Genomic DNA, 18229 nt, shown 5'->3' with positions numbered 1-18229 from the left:
AGTTTCATGATCAAGTTTCACCACATGACTCGACTTTTCAACTATGTTAGCTAACATTCCTTTTATTGTCAAAGGTTGTTTTAGTTGGATTTTCTGCTACTTGCTATGTCAAACATTGTAATCAGTAGAGTTGCCAAATGGATTTTCCATTACAATCAACAAACAGTCTTTAACATAGCATCACCTCCTGCTACCTTCCTGTTATCTCTTTGAGTAAAGCAAGTCTTAATGTTGAATGCTTGAGTTTCCAGTAAAGCATTTGATGTATCAGGTTGCATACTGGGAGATTCAGCTCTGCCCAAGTGGTAAGGCCTCAACATATATCAGATAGGAGTTTGGAGGCAGGCTAAGGTCTGAAGAAGCCCTTGCAATTCATGTTTCTTTGAGGGTTAATCTTGTAGTAGGAATGTGGTCTGTGATGATCCCCTAAGGCCTCAGAACCTATGACCACACCTTTGAATTTCCCTAGAACAAAAGAAAATCAACAGATTAGTCTCTGTTTTAAACTTGACTCCTGTTTTTTGTTTGTTTGCTTTTTCTATCTTACAGATCATCTGAGCCCAAACTATTCTTCTTGGCGATACTCATTCTGAATTCATGTCTTCAGCTAAATTCAAACAGTCGTACTTTCTTTCCAAGGTCAAAATAGAGCTAAGCCTTGTTCTCATCTTCTGGTGTCTGCCTCCTTTCATTTCCTTCATAACAACAGAAGCTCATTTTCCTATTTCTTTTTTCTGCTTTCAGGAATCATTTATTCATTCACTGATTCAGTCAACAAATGTTTTCTGAATGTCTGCTGTGTATCAGACACTCTTCAGTGTGCTAGAAAAAAGCCAGATTGAGCTACTTCCATAAATCGGACATAAGCTCATATAGCATTCAGGCAATTTCTAGAATGGTAATGTGATATATTGGAAAAAAATAGAGGCTTTGAGGTCAGATACTATTGGGTTTAATCTCCAACTCAATTACTTACAGGTTGTGTTAATTACGAAATGAAGCTATCCTGTGAGCCTCAATTTCTCCTTTATAAAAATGTGGGTAATACCATTATTCAAGGTTAGAATAATAATTAAATGATACAAGGCTAGCAAAAGTCTTGGCACAGAGTAGTATAGTGAATGCTTCCTCTTTTCCACTTTTTTTCTTTCTTTCCTCTTTCTTACCTGCCCTCTATTCTTTCACCTTCTTTCCTTCCCTACCTCATTTTCTATTTTCCTTCTTTCTGTTCCAGCTTTCTAAGTTCCTAACTTCCTTTCCAGGTAAACATGCTAATGGCTACATTTTCATTTTCCAAGATTATATTGAAATTCTAACAGATACTCCTTAGCATAAACACTCCAGATCAGATGCTCTTTGAATGACCTAAGAAAGAATATAAATACTAATACTCTTTATGAGATCTGTACATTCTTCCCTTCCTAGATGGCTGCATAGGTAGTTTCTCTTTCTGACTCTAGAAGTACATATCACTGTCCAATTGGGATGATGTCCACTGCCACTTTCCAGGCATATCTTTGAGATGTTGGCTGAGAAAGAGCAATTAGATATCCAAAATAGTAACCACAGAGGGCTGAAAACTATTTTTAAAAAATGACAGGGGGAAAATTTATTTATTTATTTATTTATTTATTTATTTATTTATTTATTATTATTTTCACTAGGCAAAGAACTTTATTAATCTTGTTTCAAACTTTATTCCCAGGCCTCTTCAGCTTAATTAGCTACAAAGAATGAATTGTGTCTAAGCAAAAACTGAAAAGAGCTGCAGTGTCCCAGGGGCTTGGCTTAAAAGTATTAGAGATCCATGAACAAAATTTTAAAAAGCAGTCTTAGTATAAAATAGCAGCTCCCCAGAACTTCTTCAAGTTCTGTCTTCTTCAGAACTTGACTCCATTCAGTTTGCTTCAATTTTGGAAGCTTCATCAAAATTCTTCACAAGATCTGGAATTTCCTCCTCCTCCTTCTCTCAGGTGGCAAGTGGTCCTTTTCCATCAACGGATTGTGTGGGCAGAGCTTCAGCCAGTCTTCTTAAACTAGTCAGACTGTCTGCACCGAGTTGATTTAAGATCCTGGGTAGCATTTCTGTCAGCCATTTCCTCTCAGCATGACCTAGAATGGTCAAAGTGTTCGCTGCCAGGGATGCCTGAACTTTAGGCTTGTTGAAGTGGATCACTGTTCCTTGGTTTGTGAATGTATTTGCTTCTTCAATACGAGAGATATTGTTTACCTCTAACTTTAAGGAGAACTGAAGTTTTTTTATCATCTTCTGTAGCCGTTCTATGAGCCACTTTGTTCTTTTGGTGAGCGGTTCCTTTTCCACCGATGCACACTAGTGCTTGAATTTCATGAATTTCTCTTGGTTCATGATAGTTTTGTTCATCTGGTTGGAGCAGAAATAGGACCGCAGGGGACTAGAGTTGGTGCTTAGGGGGCCTAGGGCAGACTAGCCACGATTAGGTGCACATGAGCCAGGACGCAAGATGGCAGCTCAACAGGGGAAATGTATTTTTATTTTATTATTATTTTTTTAACATTTATTCATCTTTGAGAGACAGAGAGAGACACAGCATGAGTGGGGGAGGGCAGAGAGAGGGGAAGACAAAGACTCTGAAGCAGGCTCCAGGCTCTGAGCTGTCAGCACAGAGCCCAACACAGGGCTCTGAGATCACAGAGATCACAAACCATGAGATCATGACCTGAGTCGAAGTTGGAAGCTTAACCAACTGAGCCACCCAGATGCCTCAGGGGAATGTTTTTAAATGAAAGACAGAAAAGCATGAGGATTTAGTAAAGTTTTTAAACCTATTTATTTACCTAATTGACTATACTTAATAAAGCTATTTGAATCTATTTCATTTTAATAGAAATTATCATAGGTAAAAAATGAGAATAAATGGGTTTGTTTGGTTCCATTTGTTATAATATTCATCTTGAAGTAGAGTATTCATTTTAGTGCTCTAGAAATTGAGTCTAACCATGTATTACATGTAGCATCATATAAAGGATATTTTTATAGAATTTCTTTGTTGAATATCACTCCAGATTAAATCTTTAATTAAACTGAAAAAAAACTTTGAGTCTTTATTGAGATGTGTGAAATGCTTTGATGCTCTTAAGATAAGAAGTGTTAAGTGCTAAGTATAATTAGATATAGAAAATTTGCACATGCTAGAAATTATGTTCAAAGACCACATTGATTTTTTGTGAAATTTGCATTTTGGATGAACTCCCAAAATATATGAAAGATAATTTATATAGCTCAAGAAGACTATTTTTATTACCCTCTATTTCACTATGGAAAAAAAAAGAAACACAGATGTTTTATTATCTTTTGAAAAAGGAAATGATATTTTCTTAACATGCCACTTCCTGGGATATATCACTTCATACATAATGTGTTAAAAATAGGAAAAAACTCATTAAGTCTAGTGATGTTATGTCTAAAAAGCTCTATTTGAGTTCACAACTGATAATTTTCTGGGCTTTATCTTAAGTACGCTCTTAAGGGACAATGGACGATGACTATTTGGAAGAAATATGTTTCATGTTTGAAACAAAGGAAATCCCAATTATGTAAACGATTAAAATTAAGAAATCAAGGCACCTATATGATATCACTGTAATTGTATTTACATATCTACACATACACAAATACATTCCAGAGAAACAAATATAGAAATAAGTAATAAGATACAATGCGGTAAAATGTTGGCAGTGATTGTTGTTAGCTGATGAAATTATGAATGATTTCTTTTTTCTACTTTCTGTATTTGCCTCACTTCTTGAAAATATACTTGAATGAATGTATAATTTTAAAAACTTAAAAAGAATCTCTATTTGTCTCAGTGTGGTTAAAGAAAGAATTATTTCCTTTTAGTGACTACATTTTTCTCCTTCATAAAGGAGACAGTAATATATGTATAGTACAGATTGGTGAGCACAAGTTCAGAAAATTATTGCTGTTAAACACTTACTCTAAACATTTATATGCATTAACTCAGTACACAGAATAACCTAACAAAGTTGCACTATATCTCCATTTTACAGGGGAAGAAACTGAGGCACAAAGAGACTAAGTTTCTTGCCAGAATGAACCCAGGCAGTTTGGCTCCAGGGTCCACCTCTTAACCAGTATCCTATGCCTGCACTTAACAAATATCTACTATGTGCTCTGAACTTTTGATGATGCATCATTGCTTTACGGTAAGCATGAATACCTCAGACCTGGATGGTTCTGCGTTTAAATCCCAATTCCAGTATTTACATGTAGTGTGTCTTTGGAGGAGGAACTTAGCCTCTCAGCCTGAGTTCCTTCAATAAAAGGGGATAATGGTACGATTCAGCCATAAGAAAAAATGGGGTTGCATTACATACTGGATACAGACACAAAAACTCCAAGATACATTGCTAAGTAGCTTTCCAAAGATCATATGGATACTGAGTGGGAGAGTCACAATTTGAACTCAGGCCTGCTTAATGCAACAGTAGCATGTGTTATAGACTCTTAGAGTGGCTAGAGAATCACTCTAGTTGGCAATGTTCAGTGATGCTTTCTTAGAGGAGGTTGAATTCTTTTGGTCTTTCAGTTTTATTGAATGGGCAATAAAGTTCTTTTAGCTCCAAATAAAGGTCTTATAGTAGAGTATTGGTATTTAGTCTTATAGAAGATTTCCTTTGGTCTAATAGTGGGGGCAACAGGAGTACTGAGAAATCATGACTCACTTTTGTATAGTAATCTCTTTAATTTCCTAAATAATTGCTCACCCATTTATCCAGTTTGATTTTTATAACTACAGAGGGTAGATAATATCACTATTACTGCTAAAATATCTGAGGCTCAGAGAGATCCAAGGACTACCCAACATCACACTGCAAATGAGTTGTAGAGCTGAGACTAGACCAAATAATTTGTCTTTTTCAGTGGAGTCTGAAGAGCCATGAATGCAAAGTGAAGAGTTCCCATTGGCCTCCCTGCTTGTATGTCCTAGGGGTCTGCTATATACATTTCCTTCTCTTAGCCAAGATGGCTGTCACTTCTCTTGTTGGGACCCATAATTACAGGCTTTTCAGTAATGCTTGTGGGCCCAGTGTTCCAAATCTTGTTTTTCCTAGTTTTGCTAACTTCTCTGTATAATAAATGCCAGGCAGCACTGACTAATTAGCAAACAGCAGACAATGCATGTTGATACATAACTTATTCTTCCGAGGCCCCTATTTACTGCCAGTGACTTGTGACCTCACTGTGAACCCTGGTGGCAATAAAGCTACCACTGTGATTAGGGTTAGAATACATGTAATCTTCTTAGCCTTAGTTGAAACTGTGAAAATCCCTTTCATCTTCAATTATTATTTATTTGGCCCTTTTCTCTGGAGGGCAAGGGGCTGTCTAATCCCCCGGGCTGAGCCTCAGGAGTCTGTATCAGCAGGAAAGAATGCCAGCCTTGCATACCAGGAGCTGGAAGACCTGGCCATGTATTGGAGAGGCCATGACCCTAGTGGGGGTGGAGATGGGGGAGCATCAGGAGCTTGCTTTCGGATGGTTATTCTCCAAGGAAACTGCTCTAAAAGTGGCTCAAGAAAACTTCCTAGCAGTGTAAAGTGTTCCTAAGTGGAAGAGAATGAATGAACTGTAAAACCTTTTATTAAAACAAAACAAAACAACAATATATAACATAGAGTAAACTGAAGTACTATGGAGTGACTCAGGAATGATTCAGCTGATTGAACTATTGCACTCCAAAGGATCTTGGGTCAGCACAGCCAAGAAGTGCTCACTAGAGATGCACAGACTCTATTCCAGAACGGCTAAGAGTGTTGGAGTATGTGTTCATCAAGGTCAAATGCCTGCATTTGATTACCTCGGAGTCCTTAACTTTAATGAGTCAGTAGCAAAGGCTTCGTTAAATAATCATTTCATTGAAGGAAGGAAGCAGTAGCAAAAAACACTCAGCAATGGCTGTCACCAGGAATACTAAACAAGACTGTTTCAGTGGAGGAGAAGACCCTTCTACCTATAGCTATAAACACTTGTTCCATGAGCCTGGAGCCTGGAATTTTGAATTTCTGTAGCTCTGATCTTCCTGAGCCTTCTGGTACCCAACAACCTAAGGATGCTCCCCTCCCTTTTTTTTTTTTTTTTTTTTTTATCATGGAATTACCAGCCTTAAGAAGCCCAACAGACATGTCTGCGAGGCCTCTGGTCATCCTTGTGGCTCTATTCCTGTAACATGGACCAGTTTGTGTAACAAAATGCCTTCCCTGGGGAAGGTGATCCCAACTGTCTAGCCAAATATCTCTCTTCCAAAGTGAACTGGCTGAGGGAGGCTGGCTTCTAACCCAGGTCGCTAGCAACTGACAAAGATCTGGGATCTAAACCCTGATCAAAAGAAAGATATTTCCAAACCTCTTTAATGGGTTACAGTGGAGACTAAATGGACCAGAGCTAAGAGGTTTTATTACTCCCATCCTTCTTTTTTGCCCATATTTTCTTTTCTTTGACTGCTTCCTAACCAAAATTTCTGAAATAAAGAGGGCCCTTGGGTAACTGGGGAGAAAACAGCAAAAACTTGTCAGTTTTGTCCCCAAGGTGAGCTGCTATGGTATTGTCGGCAAAAATCAACAAAAAAGAGCTTATTGATCAAGATGTATATTTGTTTTTGAAAGATGTCACATTTAAAAAAAAAGGAATGGCTAATAAAAACTTTCAGTGGAATACTTGGGAAGCAAGTTGAGCAAATTTTCTAGAAAGTCAGATAAAGATACAAAAAGGATGAAACCCTAAAAAAAAAGTCTTCATAATGGTGGTTAGATTTTAAAAAAACTTCAAGATACTGAACACAAATAAAAAGGCAAATCAAGTTATCAAAGAAATAATGCAAGAATGCTTCTGCAAAATGAAGGGCATGAGATTACTTAGTGACTTAACGGGTAATACTATAAAATTTCAAAATACCAAGAGTAAACGAAAATAAGTGGTAAATCCTAAAAGATTTCCAAAATAATTATACATTAATTTTCACTGATTTTAAAGTCAATACACGTATATTGTAGAGAATTTGGAGAAGGTATAAAGAAGAAAAATCACCATTAAGTCTATATTTTGGCAAGGTTCCTGCCAGCTATACATATAATTATGCACATATGTTTGCAAAATTGGGATGATGGGAACGTCACTGGGCACTCGGAGGCCCATCTTCCCCACCCCAGCCTGGGAATGTGGGTCCTACTTGCCTTTCCTGCTCTCAGAGGGTACTCCAAGGACATAACCCTGAGATAGTTTTACTGTGTTGAGAACTGCACAGTATACCTGACTGAGCCCAGTTAGGACCTCTTCATAAACTTCTAAGATTTGGAGGACAGGTGTGGGAATCTACTCGTCTTGCTGCCACCCAAGGCAAGCGTCATACTTAAGTTCCCTTTGCTTATTAAAAATGCTACCTGTCAACCTGGAGTGGCCTACCTCTGTTCCTCTCTTCCTGTCCTCCACGTATGGGGCTGGTTTCAGATTATACCTGCGAAGTTCTCCAGAGGGTTGTAGGCAAACAGATGATAATACTGACAGCATAGATGTGTTTCATGTGTAATTTCATGTTTGCTTTTTTCCAGATTATATCCTAAACATCACATGGCACTAAATATTTTTACAAATGTGATATTTAATGGCTATAAAATACTAAATTCAATTAAAATTTTTGGATATGTCATTGTCTTTTTAACCAATTTTCTATTGATTGGTACTTGGGTTGCTACTAAAAATCTTTTGCATAAATCTTTGAAACACTGATTATTTTTTAGGATGTATTCCTAAAAAAGGAACGATTGATAAAAGGGCATTTACTATTTGTTAGATAATTATGCCTATTTTCAGGACTCACTTTTAATGCATATGGCCAGATTATCTTTGAAAAGGTCTTATCAATTTAGAGAAGGTATTTAAGAGGGGTCTGATGGTGTGGGGTAAAACAACCAGGCTGACCTGGGAGTTCATGGGAGAGTCAAAAATGGAACACAGCTCTTAAAACTTATAGTCTCATGGTGAGGGGATGCCTCCCTTTCCTTTGTTTTCTGTGGAAGCCAGCCGCAATGCTCAAGTTCCTTGTAGGAAAAACAAGCAGCTTACTGCATCCAGGGCTCAGAGTGGTTGGCACGGGCATAAGACATGGTCTCACGTGGTTCATATTTTCCATTGTCATTAAAACATTTACTGTCTGCTTAAGTCAGGACACAAAATGCAGCCGGTCTGAAAGAGGACACAAATCCATTGGAGCCTTCAGGTGTGACATGGCAAGTACTGTGCCAGGTGCTGATTGGTACAATAGATTGGGAGGAAATCTACGAAAATAATTCAGTTACGACACAGAGCAGTGAGATGACCTACGTATAAACCGCTGTTATGTGGGTGTGCTACAGAGGGAAATGACCTTGTTGGACTCTAGGAGGTTTATCACTTAAGATGTGGTTTGGTTGCATGAAACAGAAAACAACTCAAGAAAGATTAAATAAGACAGAATTTATTCCTCTCAAACATAAAATAATTTCAGAGGTTGTGAATAGAGTGTCCTACTGAAAAAATGTAGTTTTGAAGGTGATCCATCTCAGAGTGGTAAGATAGGTCTAAGTAGGGGAAACAGAACCAGGGAGATTTCCTTAGGAAGCAGCTGCTGATGAGCTGTCATGAGACACTGAAATGAAAAGCACAGGGTGAATGGGAGGGATTTTGGAGGGAAGAATCAGCAAAGGTGTCTGAGTGGAAAAGCAGGACACCAGCAGGAAGGAGATGAAGACGGCATCAAGGTTTGGGAGGGCCATCTCTTTAGGGGAAAGATGATGTTTCCTTGCAGGCACTTGGAGCTTGTGGGGATGCCTTCCATCAGGGCCTTGTGAGCCGAGCCTGGGCTGCTGTGGTGGTGTGTGGGGTGTGGCTGTTGCTCCAGGATAGCATGGGGACCTCGAGTGTCAGCCACCCGCGAAACGGTGCATAGGTTACTTTGGAAGGGCAAACATCTTGGCACTGATAAGATCAGTGGCATCAGGATGAGAAAGGTTGGCTGCAAAAATACTGAAACCTGAAACACTGATTCAGAGCATCTGGTGGAGAGGCCTAGAAAAAGTTATTACACAAAGATTGCTGCTGAAACCTGGAACTGGAGCTGGGAGTCTTTCGCCAAGACCCGTTCAGTGTATAGTCATTTCTTTTAAAACTTGTTTTCTCGCTTTGAAATCAATAATGTTCCCAGTAAAAATAAAATAGAAAATATACAAAAGTAGAAAAATATAATATAGCAAAGCAGTAACCTCATGATCCAGAGATCTATACCTTTCCATAGTTTTTGTATGTGTATTATGCCAAATGGGGTATTATAATATTTTATAATTTTTTTCCAACTTCAGATTTTGTGAAAAATATTATGAACATCTTTCTAAGTCATTCAGTATTTTTTTTTCACCTCATTTATAAAGATTGTATAATGTGCCAATATATATTTATACCTTTATGATAAAGTTTTTAAGTTTTACTTATTTAAGTAATCTCTACGCCCAAATTCATAACCCTGAGATTGAGAATCACATGCTTCCCCCACTGAGCCAGCCAGGGACCCCTACCATTGTGATATTTAACCTGATGCATATTTAGGAAGTTCTCATTTTTTTCTGTGACAAACAACAGTATAATATGCATTCATGAAGTTAAATATGTACAAATCTCTAGTGATTTTGTTATCATAAATTCATACAAATGGAATCATTAGGGCAAAAGGCACATACGTTTTTAAGGTTTTTGATACATGTAACCAAATTTCCCTCCAACAGCTTTTTCTTATAGTACCACCACGATCACATGATAGTGTCCATTTCTTTGCATCTTCATGAAGACTGGTATTTTTAGTATTAAAACATATTTGTCTGTCTGAAGAGTGAAAAATGGTATCTCATTGTTTATTTTTCCTACTTCTATTGCTAGTGAAAAAAAATTTTTTTTTTTTGCATTATTACTGGCCTTTCTATTTTTCTTGTGTGGTGGTTGCTTATTTATAGCTCTGTCCCTTTATCTACTTGGATGTATTAAAATAATTTATAAGAGCTTTTTATATATAAAATATATTCCCTTTTTGCCTGTTGTAAATGTTGCAATTTTTTCCTCAGTTTGCATTTACCATTTGTCTTGCCTCTGGTAATTTTTAATATGTCTACATTTAAAATGTTTTTCCTTTTATGATTTCTGCCCTTTGCAGAATGCATAAAAATCCTTTGCCCGCAGTAATGCTGAAATAGATATTCACCTCTATGTCCTCATAGTACTTTCACAGAGTATAGGAAATGCACGCAGGAATTTGTCTGAGATAGAATCAGAGGACTCAGATGATGCGATGTGTGGGTAATTCAGAGGGAGGAGTCAAGTGTGACTGAGTTTTCAGGCTTGGTAGACTTTGGTGAGGGTGGAACCACTGACTAAAACCAGGAATACAGGAAAAGGAACAAGTCTGTTAGGGTAGATAATGTGTTCGGTTTTGCACAGGCTGCTCTTGAAATGTCTGCCAGGGATCCTGGTAGAAATGCCCAAAAGGCAGTTGGAACAGCGAATGGAATGTACGAGTGATCCTCTGTCTCCCTCTCTCTCTGCCCCTCCCCTGCTTCCACCCTCTCAAACATAAATCAACATTAAAAAGATTCTCTGAGTCCCATTTCCCTCATGATAAAATGGAGATACCCACTAACAGGGTGGTCGTGAAGGTTAAATAAATTAACTAAGATAAAGGGCTTGGTGCATTGTAGGCACTCAGTACAAGGAAGTTAAAACTCTGAGTCATACTGAATTATTTCCCTCAGTGTTCTCCGATGCTTACCTTTTGGCTATCCCAAAGCTCATTTATACTCATCCATGTTGGGTGGGTTAGGAGGAAAATAAATCCTAACTCAGCCTTCCCTATCTGTCTAATGCAAGTCAAATGTGTTCAGCGAAAGTATAGAAGTTTAGATGGTAATAAATCTGCTGAAAATGATTTAGGTCATGATCTGCTTGTTTTGGTCCAAACTAAGTGGTGGGTTCAAAAACTCACCTGCAATCAATTTCTGATGATAATCAGTAAATATCCTATCATAGTTTTTCTTTCTGGGTAAAAAGTCCGACATCAAAATTCTCATGGACTGAAGTGTATTCATTTGAAGCACTTTCCATACAGAATCCATCCTGGCCTCTCTCCACATAGTTTGAAAATGGTTGCCTGCTTCCAGACACCTGCTCTGTCCTGAGTCAATACTGGATATAACTCACATAGCAAGTTAGCACAGGCTTCAGACAAGCCTAGTAGATAAAAGGGGGGCTCTTTGCATTCAACAAGAAATTAGCACAGCCTTCACTTGGCAGAACTATATATTGAAATGGTGATTTAGGAGAATTTTCAAATGTCCCTCTTTCTTGTGGATCTCATCCTCTGCTTCAGGAATAAACATTCTTTTGGACAACCCTGGCTTGTTCCTGGGGCTTGGTGTAATTATTAATAGCCCCCCCCCCCCTTTCACTCTCAAGGGTCCCTTTTTGGATGATAAATTCTATTGTTATCTCTTACAGGGCTTTTTCAAAGATATATTATTTGCATTAATCTAAGAAAAATTACCATACCTTTCCTCCAGCAGAGTCTTTGGTACCCTATCTTGAAGTCATTGAAGTATTTCTTCAGAGCAATAATTAAGAGCCATATAAACTAATGAATAACTCCCTACTGCTCTCTTATTGGTGAAAGCAAATAAGGTAACTTTATAAGGACTCATCTAATAGAACAGCCCTAGGAGGGAAATATGTGGACTTCGTGTTTATGTTTGCAAAAGCAATTCCCAATTATTTTATTTATTTATTTTTTAAAGTTTATTGATTTAGTTTGAGAGAGAGAGCATGAGCAGGGGGAGGAGTAGAGAGAGAGGGAGAGAGAATCCCAAGCTGGCTCCAGGCTGTCAGCACAGAGCCCACTGCAGAGCTGGATCTCACAAATGGGAGATCGTGACCTGAGCTGGAATCAAGAGTTGGACACTTAACCGACTGAGTCACCCAGGTGCCCCATTTCCCAATCAATTTAATTAGTTTTGCCACTTAATATGAGCAGAGTATGCACCTACATTGAATAGCAAGGGAATGGAGACTAGAGAAATCTAACTCTATGCTTTCTGGAATGCCATTCCGTTCCTGAATTCTGAGAACTCTGTGGTCACATACAGCTTTTACAGACTTGAGTCACCTCCCTTCCTGTTCTTCAGGAGAAGGTGTTCTGTAGTGTAGCAACTTGAGGGCAGTAAGATTATCAAAGCATCACCAGAGATGCTTTGAGGGTTACTGCGGAAAACAGGTTTCCATGGCGCAGTGTGGCTGCTGGGAGGAGCCACATAGCACAACCCCAGCCATTCTCTCTGGAGGGAAGGAGAGCCAGCTTGTCAGGATAAAGCCAGGCTTCCTTCTGGATAGACTCAAGGTATCTGAGACAGATGGATTATCAGGTTGGGCCAGATGGGTTCTTATGGAGTCTCATAATTTGGGGGGATAGGAAGGACAGTAGGCAAGGATGATCTACCTATTTGCTAATATTCTTTTCATCTGAAGGTACTCTAGCCTGAATCTAGCTTATGGTCTTTCCTCAGCTACCTGGTTTGCTATTTGCAGCCTAGTTCTGAGGGAAGAAAAGTTCAAAGCAAAGCAAAGGAGCACAGGAATGGCTTGCCATCCAAAAAATGTGCTTGGAGAGCTCTTATCTTGGGGGCAAATGCACAGCAGCTAAGGAGAGAACAGAGCCATGAAACCGGAAGAGAACCATGTCATGATGCTTGTTTTGAAATGGCTTTTCCACAGTCTTTCACCCAAATGTCTTAATTGGGGGGTGGGAGGAGGAGGGAGCAAATGGAGTACAGGATAGAAAATGCCACAGCTTTGGTAATGGTGCCATTGTGGGAGTGATTAGAATCAGCTGAGTGTCACTCCTGCCGGAAGGTATGGCTAAAAGACCCAGAACTTTGACAGGTCAGTCACAAGCACACTCCACAGATCATGTAACCCAACTCCCTCATTTTACGTCGGATCTTTCAGGATGTCACTGAACTGCTAGCCTGGCAGGATCACCAAGCCGCTTTTTGTCTAAAAGATTTAAAAAAACATAAACCAGGAGTTATTTCTCCCCACTGTGAAGAACTGTCATGACACCTAAATGAATGACTCTGGAAACAAATTGCAGTACTTCCTGTCTGGCCAGGGAGCTTGCTCTCCACAGTTGCCCACTGCCCCTAACAGAGAGGCCCTGTTAGAGGCAGTGAGGCTGAAGCTTTAGGATCTGTTCCTTAATTTTGTATTCTTTTGCTTAAAGACCACTCTCCACCCAATTTTATAAGCTTTAGATCTCAGAAAACCTGAATCTTGGTCTGCCTGTCCTACATGGTAAATCTAACTATCTGGTGCTCCAACATGCTTGCAATCAGAAGAGGAGACCAGGTAAGGCTGGGGATGGCTCAGCTTGGACTAGGCTGGGAAACAGGCTGGGGACTGTAAAGCAGCTGGGGCAGGCATAACACTGAGGGCTGCTGGCTCATGTAATGTCTCAACCCTCTACCCGCTCCTTGTTTCCACCCCCAGTTCATTGCCCAGACCACACTTGTCTTTAGGTCTACAGACCCAGGATTTTAGACCTAGGGAAGGCCTTTGTCATCATCCCTCATTCTGCAGGCTCTCAGACCCCTTGAGGTTTGTGAACTCCCCTCCCTGCAAAGTGAAGCCACAGCGTTGGCCAATACTTTAAGCAGGAAGACTAGTTGGTTCACTTGTTAGATATAATCTGCCTGCTGTGTCCCTGCATCGGTGGAAAACAAAGAATGTGTCCACCTGTCTAGGCAGTCAATAAAACACAAACCAGTGCAATTCTGCACACCTTCACTTAGTGCCCATTGTGAGCCAAGCTACTCCCTGAAGGGACAGAAAGCTGACAAGATATGATGCTGGTCCTCAGTATTTACATCAGAGAACAGGATGTGAAAAGTTTGCCCCTCGTTTGCTATTTATAGCTGCCATTTAGTTAGCACCTCCTGCTATTCAGTGGGACGTTTTATTATACATATTGTCTCTACTTTGACCGACAACTCTAGAAGGTAGATACCATTATTCTCACTTTGTGCATGTGGAAACTGAGGTGCAGAGAGGTTATGTGACTTCTCTAGGTTAGGCAGCTGGGGCATCGCTCTTCTTGTTAGGGGCTCATGGAGGCTGAAGGAGAGCATGTGTAATGTCAGATGAAGGCAGAAAGATGATGGGCGTGCCTCACCTTCTATTCTCTGTTTCACACAAGCCTGTATTGAAGTCCCAGTTGTAACACTCTGCGTGGGTTTGGGAGAATTGCTCTCTGTCTTGCTTTCCTCCTCGATAAACTGGACAAAATACTTCATAATATAGTTGGAAAGATGAAATGAGATAATGTGGACATGGCTCAGTTCCTGGCACTTTCGGGTACAAAATGATTCACTTTGGTACAAAATGCTCATCACATGGATCTGCATGCCACTTCCTCAGAAATTTATGTTTTTACTAAATTGTTGCCTTCTCAGGGAGGCCTTCCCTGGCCACCCTATCTAAAAGGCCAGCCCCATTCCAACTCTTCATACCTGTAGCCCTACCTTATTTATCACCAACTAATATGTTACAAATTGTACTTATTTATTTTTGTTTTTTTCGTCTGCCTCCACCTACAAGAAGGTAAAGTTTTTGAGACCAGGAATCTTTGTGTTATTTCTGTATCATCCCAGGCACAAATATATTTGGTTAAAAGAATAAATTAAAAACCAAACAAAAACTCGCCCTTTGGCTTAGAAAATTGGCTTTTAATTTGACTTTTTCCTATTTGACCCTGGGTACATTACTTAAAATGTCTAGGCCTCAGTTTCCTCTTCTGTAAAGGGGGAAGAATGATGGTATCACTTTTAAGACTGCTAGGATAATTAAGCGACATGCATATAAAAACTGGCACATAGCAAGTGCTGGGTAAATGCTTGCTATTATTATCACTTGAAGTATTCTGACCAGTTATTTAAATCGTCTTTCAATGTCGCCCAGAGCTTTTAGGATAGAAGAGGAGGCCAAAAGCCAAGGATACCCTCTGCGTTTTCAGCCCAGTGATCCCCCTTGGTAGACCACTGACAAAGAGTCAAAATGCTCAGTGTTCTCACTGCAAGGCTGCTCACATGTCTGGATTACCCCTACCACGTCACTGAGGAAGACAGCAAACTGAGGCTTGCCCAAGATCAAAGGACTTGCCCAAGATCACTCACCTCTAAAACCAGGGCATGCTGAACCCAACCCCCCATGTTGGGTCTCCTACAATTGTATTATCCGCTGCCTCTCTTCCAAGCTCTCTCTGCAGTGTGGGTTGGAGACACGGCTGTGAGCTCAGGAGCCCTGTGTTCACCAGGCTTGTCACTTTCATCTCCCGCAATACACTGAACTTTTCTAACTCAGTTTTCCCGCACGCAGAACGTGGGAAATAAAGCCCACACCTCACAGCTTTGCGTTCAGGATCACAGGCGAGGAAAGCTCTTCGGAAACTGCAAAGCGCCCTACGAATAACCTCCGCAACAGGCATTCACACTCGAGCTCCCCCACTTCCCAGTCCCGGGAGACGCTCCCGTCTCCGCCCACCTCCTAGGCGGCGCGGCGCGGGGTAGGAAGGAGGATTAACCCCTGGGCGCCTGTCTGGGCGTTTCTCCAGGCGGCGGGGGAGGAGTTCCGCCTCTCGCCCCCGCCCCGCCGCTGGGCTCCCTGGCGCCCGCACTCGCGCTCTCGGAGTCCCTCTCCCGCCCAGGCCCCTGCTGGCTGCGCTCCCTCGGTCCGGCACGGCACGCGGGCGGCCCGCCAGGATGCAGGCCGCGCACAAGGAGCACCTGTACAAGCTGCTGGTGATCGGCGACCTGGGCGTGGGCAAGACCAGCATCATCAAGCGCTATGTGCACCAGAACTTCTCCTCGCACTACCGGGCCACCATCGGCGTGGACTTCGCGCTCAAGGTGCTCCACTGGGACCCTGAGACAGTAGTGCGCCTGCAGCTCTGGGACATCGCAGGTGAGCACCCGGGGAGGAGGCGAGGGCCGGAGGGCCTCGAAGCGGGTCTGCAGGCCCCAGGCAGCGGGTTGAGGTCTAGTGTAGTTCGGGGCGCTGAGCCTCAAGAGACTTTTTCTGGTGGGTTGAAAACTTGTTTCCAAAGAAAACAAAAAAGTTTTTTTTTTTTTTTTTTTCTTTCTCTCTCTTTCTCTCTGGCTGAAACTTCAAGTGCATTCCCTGGTGCTTTGGGATTGTTGCTTGAACACCCTCTCACACCCTCCCCTGGGATCACTCTACCCAGCGCGGGCCCCGAAGGGACCCAGAGACACTATCTGGAGTTGCATTCAGTTCTCCCTCTCCAGCTCTTTTTCCGGGCGTGGGCAACGCTGCGGGTGACGAGGCCCTTAGTGTCATGCCAGCCACCAACGGGGGAGTCTTCAGTCCTGTTAACAGCGGGAACTAGGAGAGTTCCAGGCTAGAGGGGTTTACTCACTGCTGTTTTTAATTGCTCCTTGCTCTTGCCTCCCTCTTTACCCTTCAGTCAAGAGAGTTTGAGGTTCTCCGCTTTGGTGAAGCCAAGGATCTTTGTGTGTATGTACTGGGGGCAAAGTATTATTTCTCTCTTTCTCTGACTCTCTGTGGTCTATGAAAAGGAGCCTGTACACATACCTTGAGGTCACTTTTGTCAAAGAGTCTATGACATTAGTCATTTCTTTCTTTCATTTTTTAAGTTTATTTATTTTGAGAGAGAAAGTGCAAACAGGTGAGGAGCAGAGAGAGAGGGAGAGAGAAAATCCCAAGCAGGTTCCAGTCTGTCAGTACGGAGCCCATCCAGGGGCCACCCAGGCACCCTGGCCGTACGATTTCTTGATTTGGCCTTAAAGTTTTCAGTGAGAAATCTGCAAACTGTGAAGCTTCATTACAATGTTTGAAACCAGAATTTGATTCTGAGGGTTTGTACCCAGAGCTGGGCAGGGCATTAGGCAAATGTATGTCTGCCCCAAGCGTGAGTTCTCGGACTGAAGCTGTTTGCAACCTGGGCATGTCCAACCCCTCATTATAGATCCTGGCTCTGCCACTCACTAACCTGCTAAGTGGCTTCAGACAAGTCCCTTCAGCTCAGTTGCATCCTTGTTAAGTGCAAAGGGGTTGGACATGGCAGCTCAGGAATCTTCCTGCTCAGTTTTAAGGTCCTCTGGGATTCATTGTGAACAGTCCCACCTCACCTCTGACTGTTCCATGGTCTGTGGTACCAGGAGTCTTTGTAAGTGCTGGACCCAAACCCGGCACTTGTCCTTCAGAAAATAGCTTCATTTTTAGCTGGTGTATTTGACTGGAAACACTTTATCATGACTCGAAGCAAGAACAAATGTGGAAAATTTTTGAAAGGGCACTTCAAGTTCTGGGGACTGCGGTGCCTCTTTAATCATGAGCTGCCAAGTCTTATGATAAACCTTTTGGCATGTGAACAGATTCATGCATTTGAAGTCATCTTCAGCAGCTCCAGTAGCATAGGGGTTATCAGAGACCGGAAGATGTTACCAGCCACTATCTGATTGGGTTTTTCATCTAGAAAAGCCACACTGTGTCTCTGCACTTGGTTGCTGCATTTTTTGGTGTCTGAAAACTCTCCTGGCTGTACTGGAGTGTCCAGGACTCAAGTTTAGAATTAGCTTACTGTTTCAAAGGGGATGTAGCTATAATTTAGACTTTTGTGTCAAATGCAAATAAGGATGTGACCTCAGGTGTGTTATATAATGTCCATGAATCTCAGTGTCCCCACCTAACAGAGAGGAGAGAAAGGTATAGTGATTAAGAGCCTAAATTCCAGAGTTGAACCGCTTTTGACTGAATCCCTGTTTTACCCCCCCCCCCCCCCATGTCCTGGGCGATTTTAGGTTAAGTTTCCTAACCTCCTGATTTTAGCCGACTTATCTGTGAAATTAGGCAGAATGCTTTCTCCCAATAAATGGCAAATGAGCAAACAGATGCCAGCTAAAGGTGACTAAAGTCCCCACTATCTAGGAGAGCTACAAGGATTACTGTTATACTACCATTTTTTTGACCATGTATAAATGCTAGGAAGAAGGACATGATATAAATATGTGGACTAAATCTTAATAAATGAGGGGGGCCCCCAGATGCTCAGTTCGTTAAGCATCAGACTCT

General features: G+C 41.3%; 1 protein-coding gene and 1 pseudogene across 1 annotated transcript in view; one reads left to right on the top strand and one right to left on the bottom strand.

The window, feature by feature from the left end:
• Positions 1-1897: 1897 nt before the first annotated feature.
• On the bottom strand, positions 1898-2383 carry LOC132661174 (transcription factor BTF3 pseudogene; annotated as a pseudogene).
• Positions 2384-15701: 13318 nt separating this feature from the next.
• RAB38 (RAB38, member RAS oncogene family) overlaps positions 15702-18229 on the top strand; it is a 56944-nt gene continuing 54416 nt past the window's right edge. The window contains exon 1 of the mRNA XM_060605406.3: positions 15702-16081. Within this exon, the coding sequence (XP_060461389.3) occupies positions 15880-16081 (202 nt within the window). The 5' untranslated portion in view covers positions 15702-15879. The remainder of the gene's footprint in view (positions 16082-18229) is intronic.

This window comes from Panthera onca, chromosome D1 (assembly GCF_046562875.1).
Source record: "Panthera onca isolate mPanOnc1 chromosome D1, mPanOnc1 haplotype 2, whole genome shotgun sequence".
Classification (NCBI taxonomy): domain Eukaryota; kingdom Metazoa; phylum Chordata; class Mammalia; order Carnivora; family Felidae; genus Panthera; species Panthera onca.
Note: the sequence above shows the minus strand (reverse complement) of the source record. Positions and strands in the feature narration are given on the sequence as shown.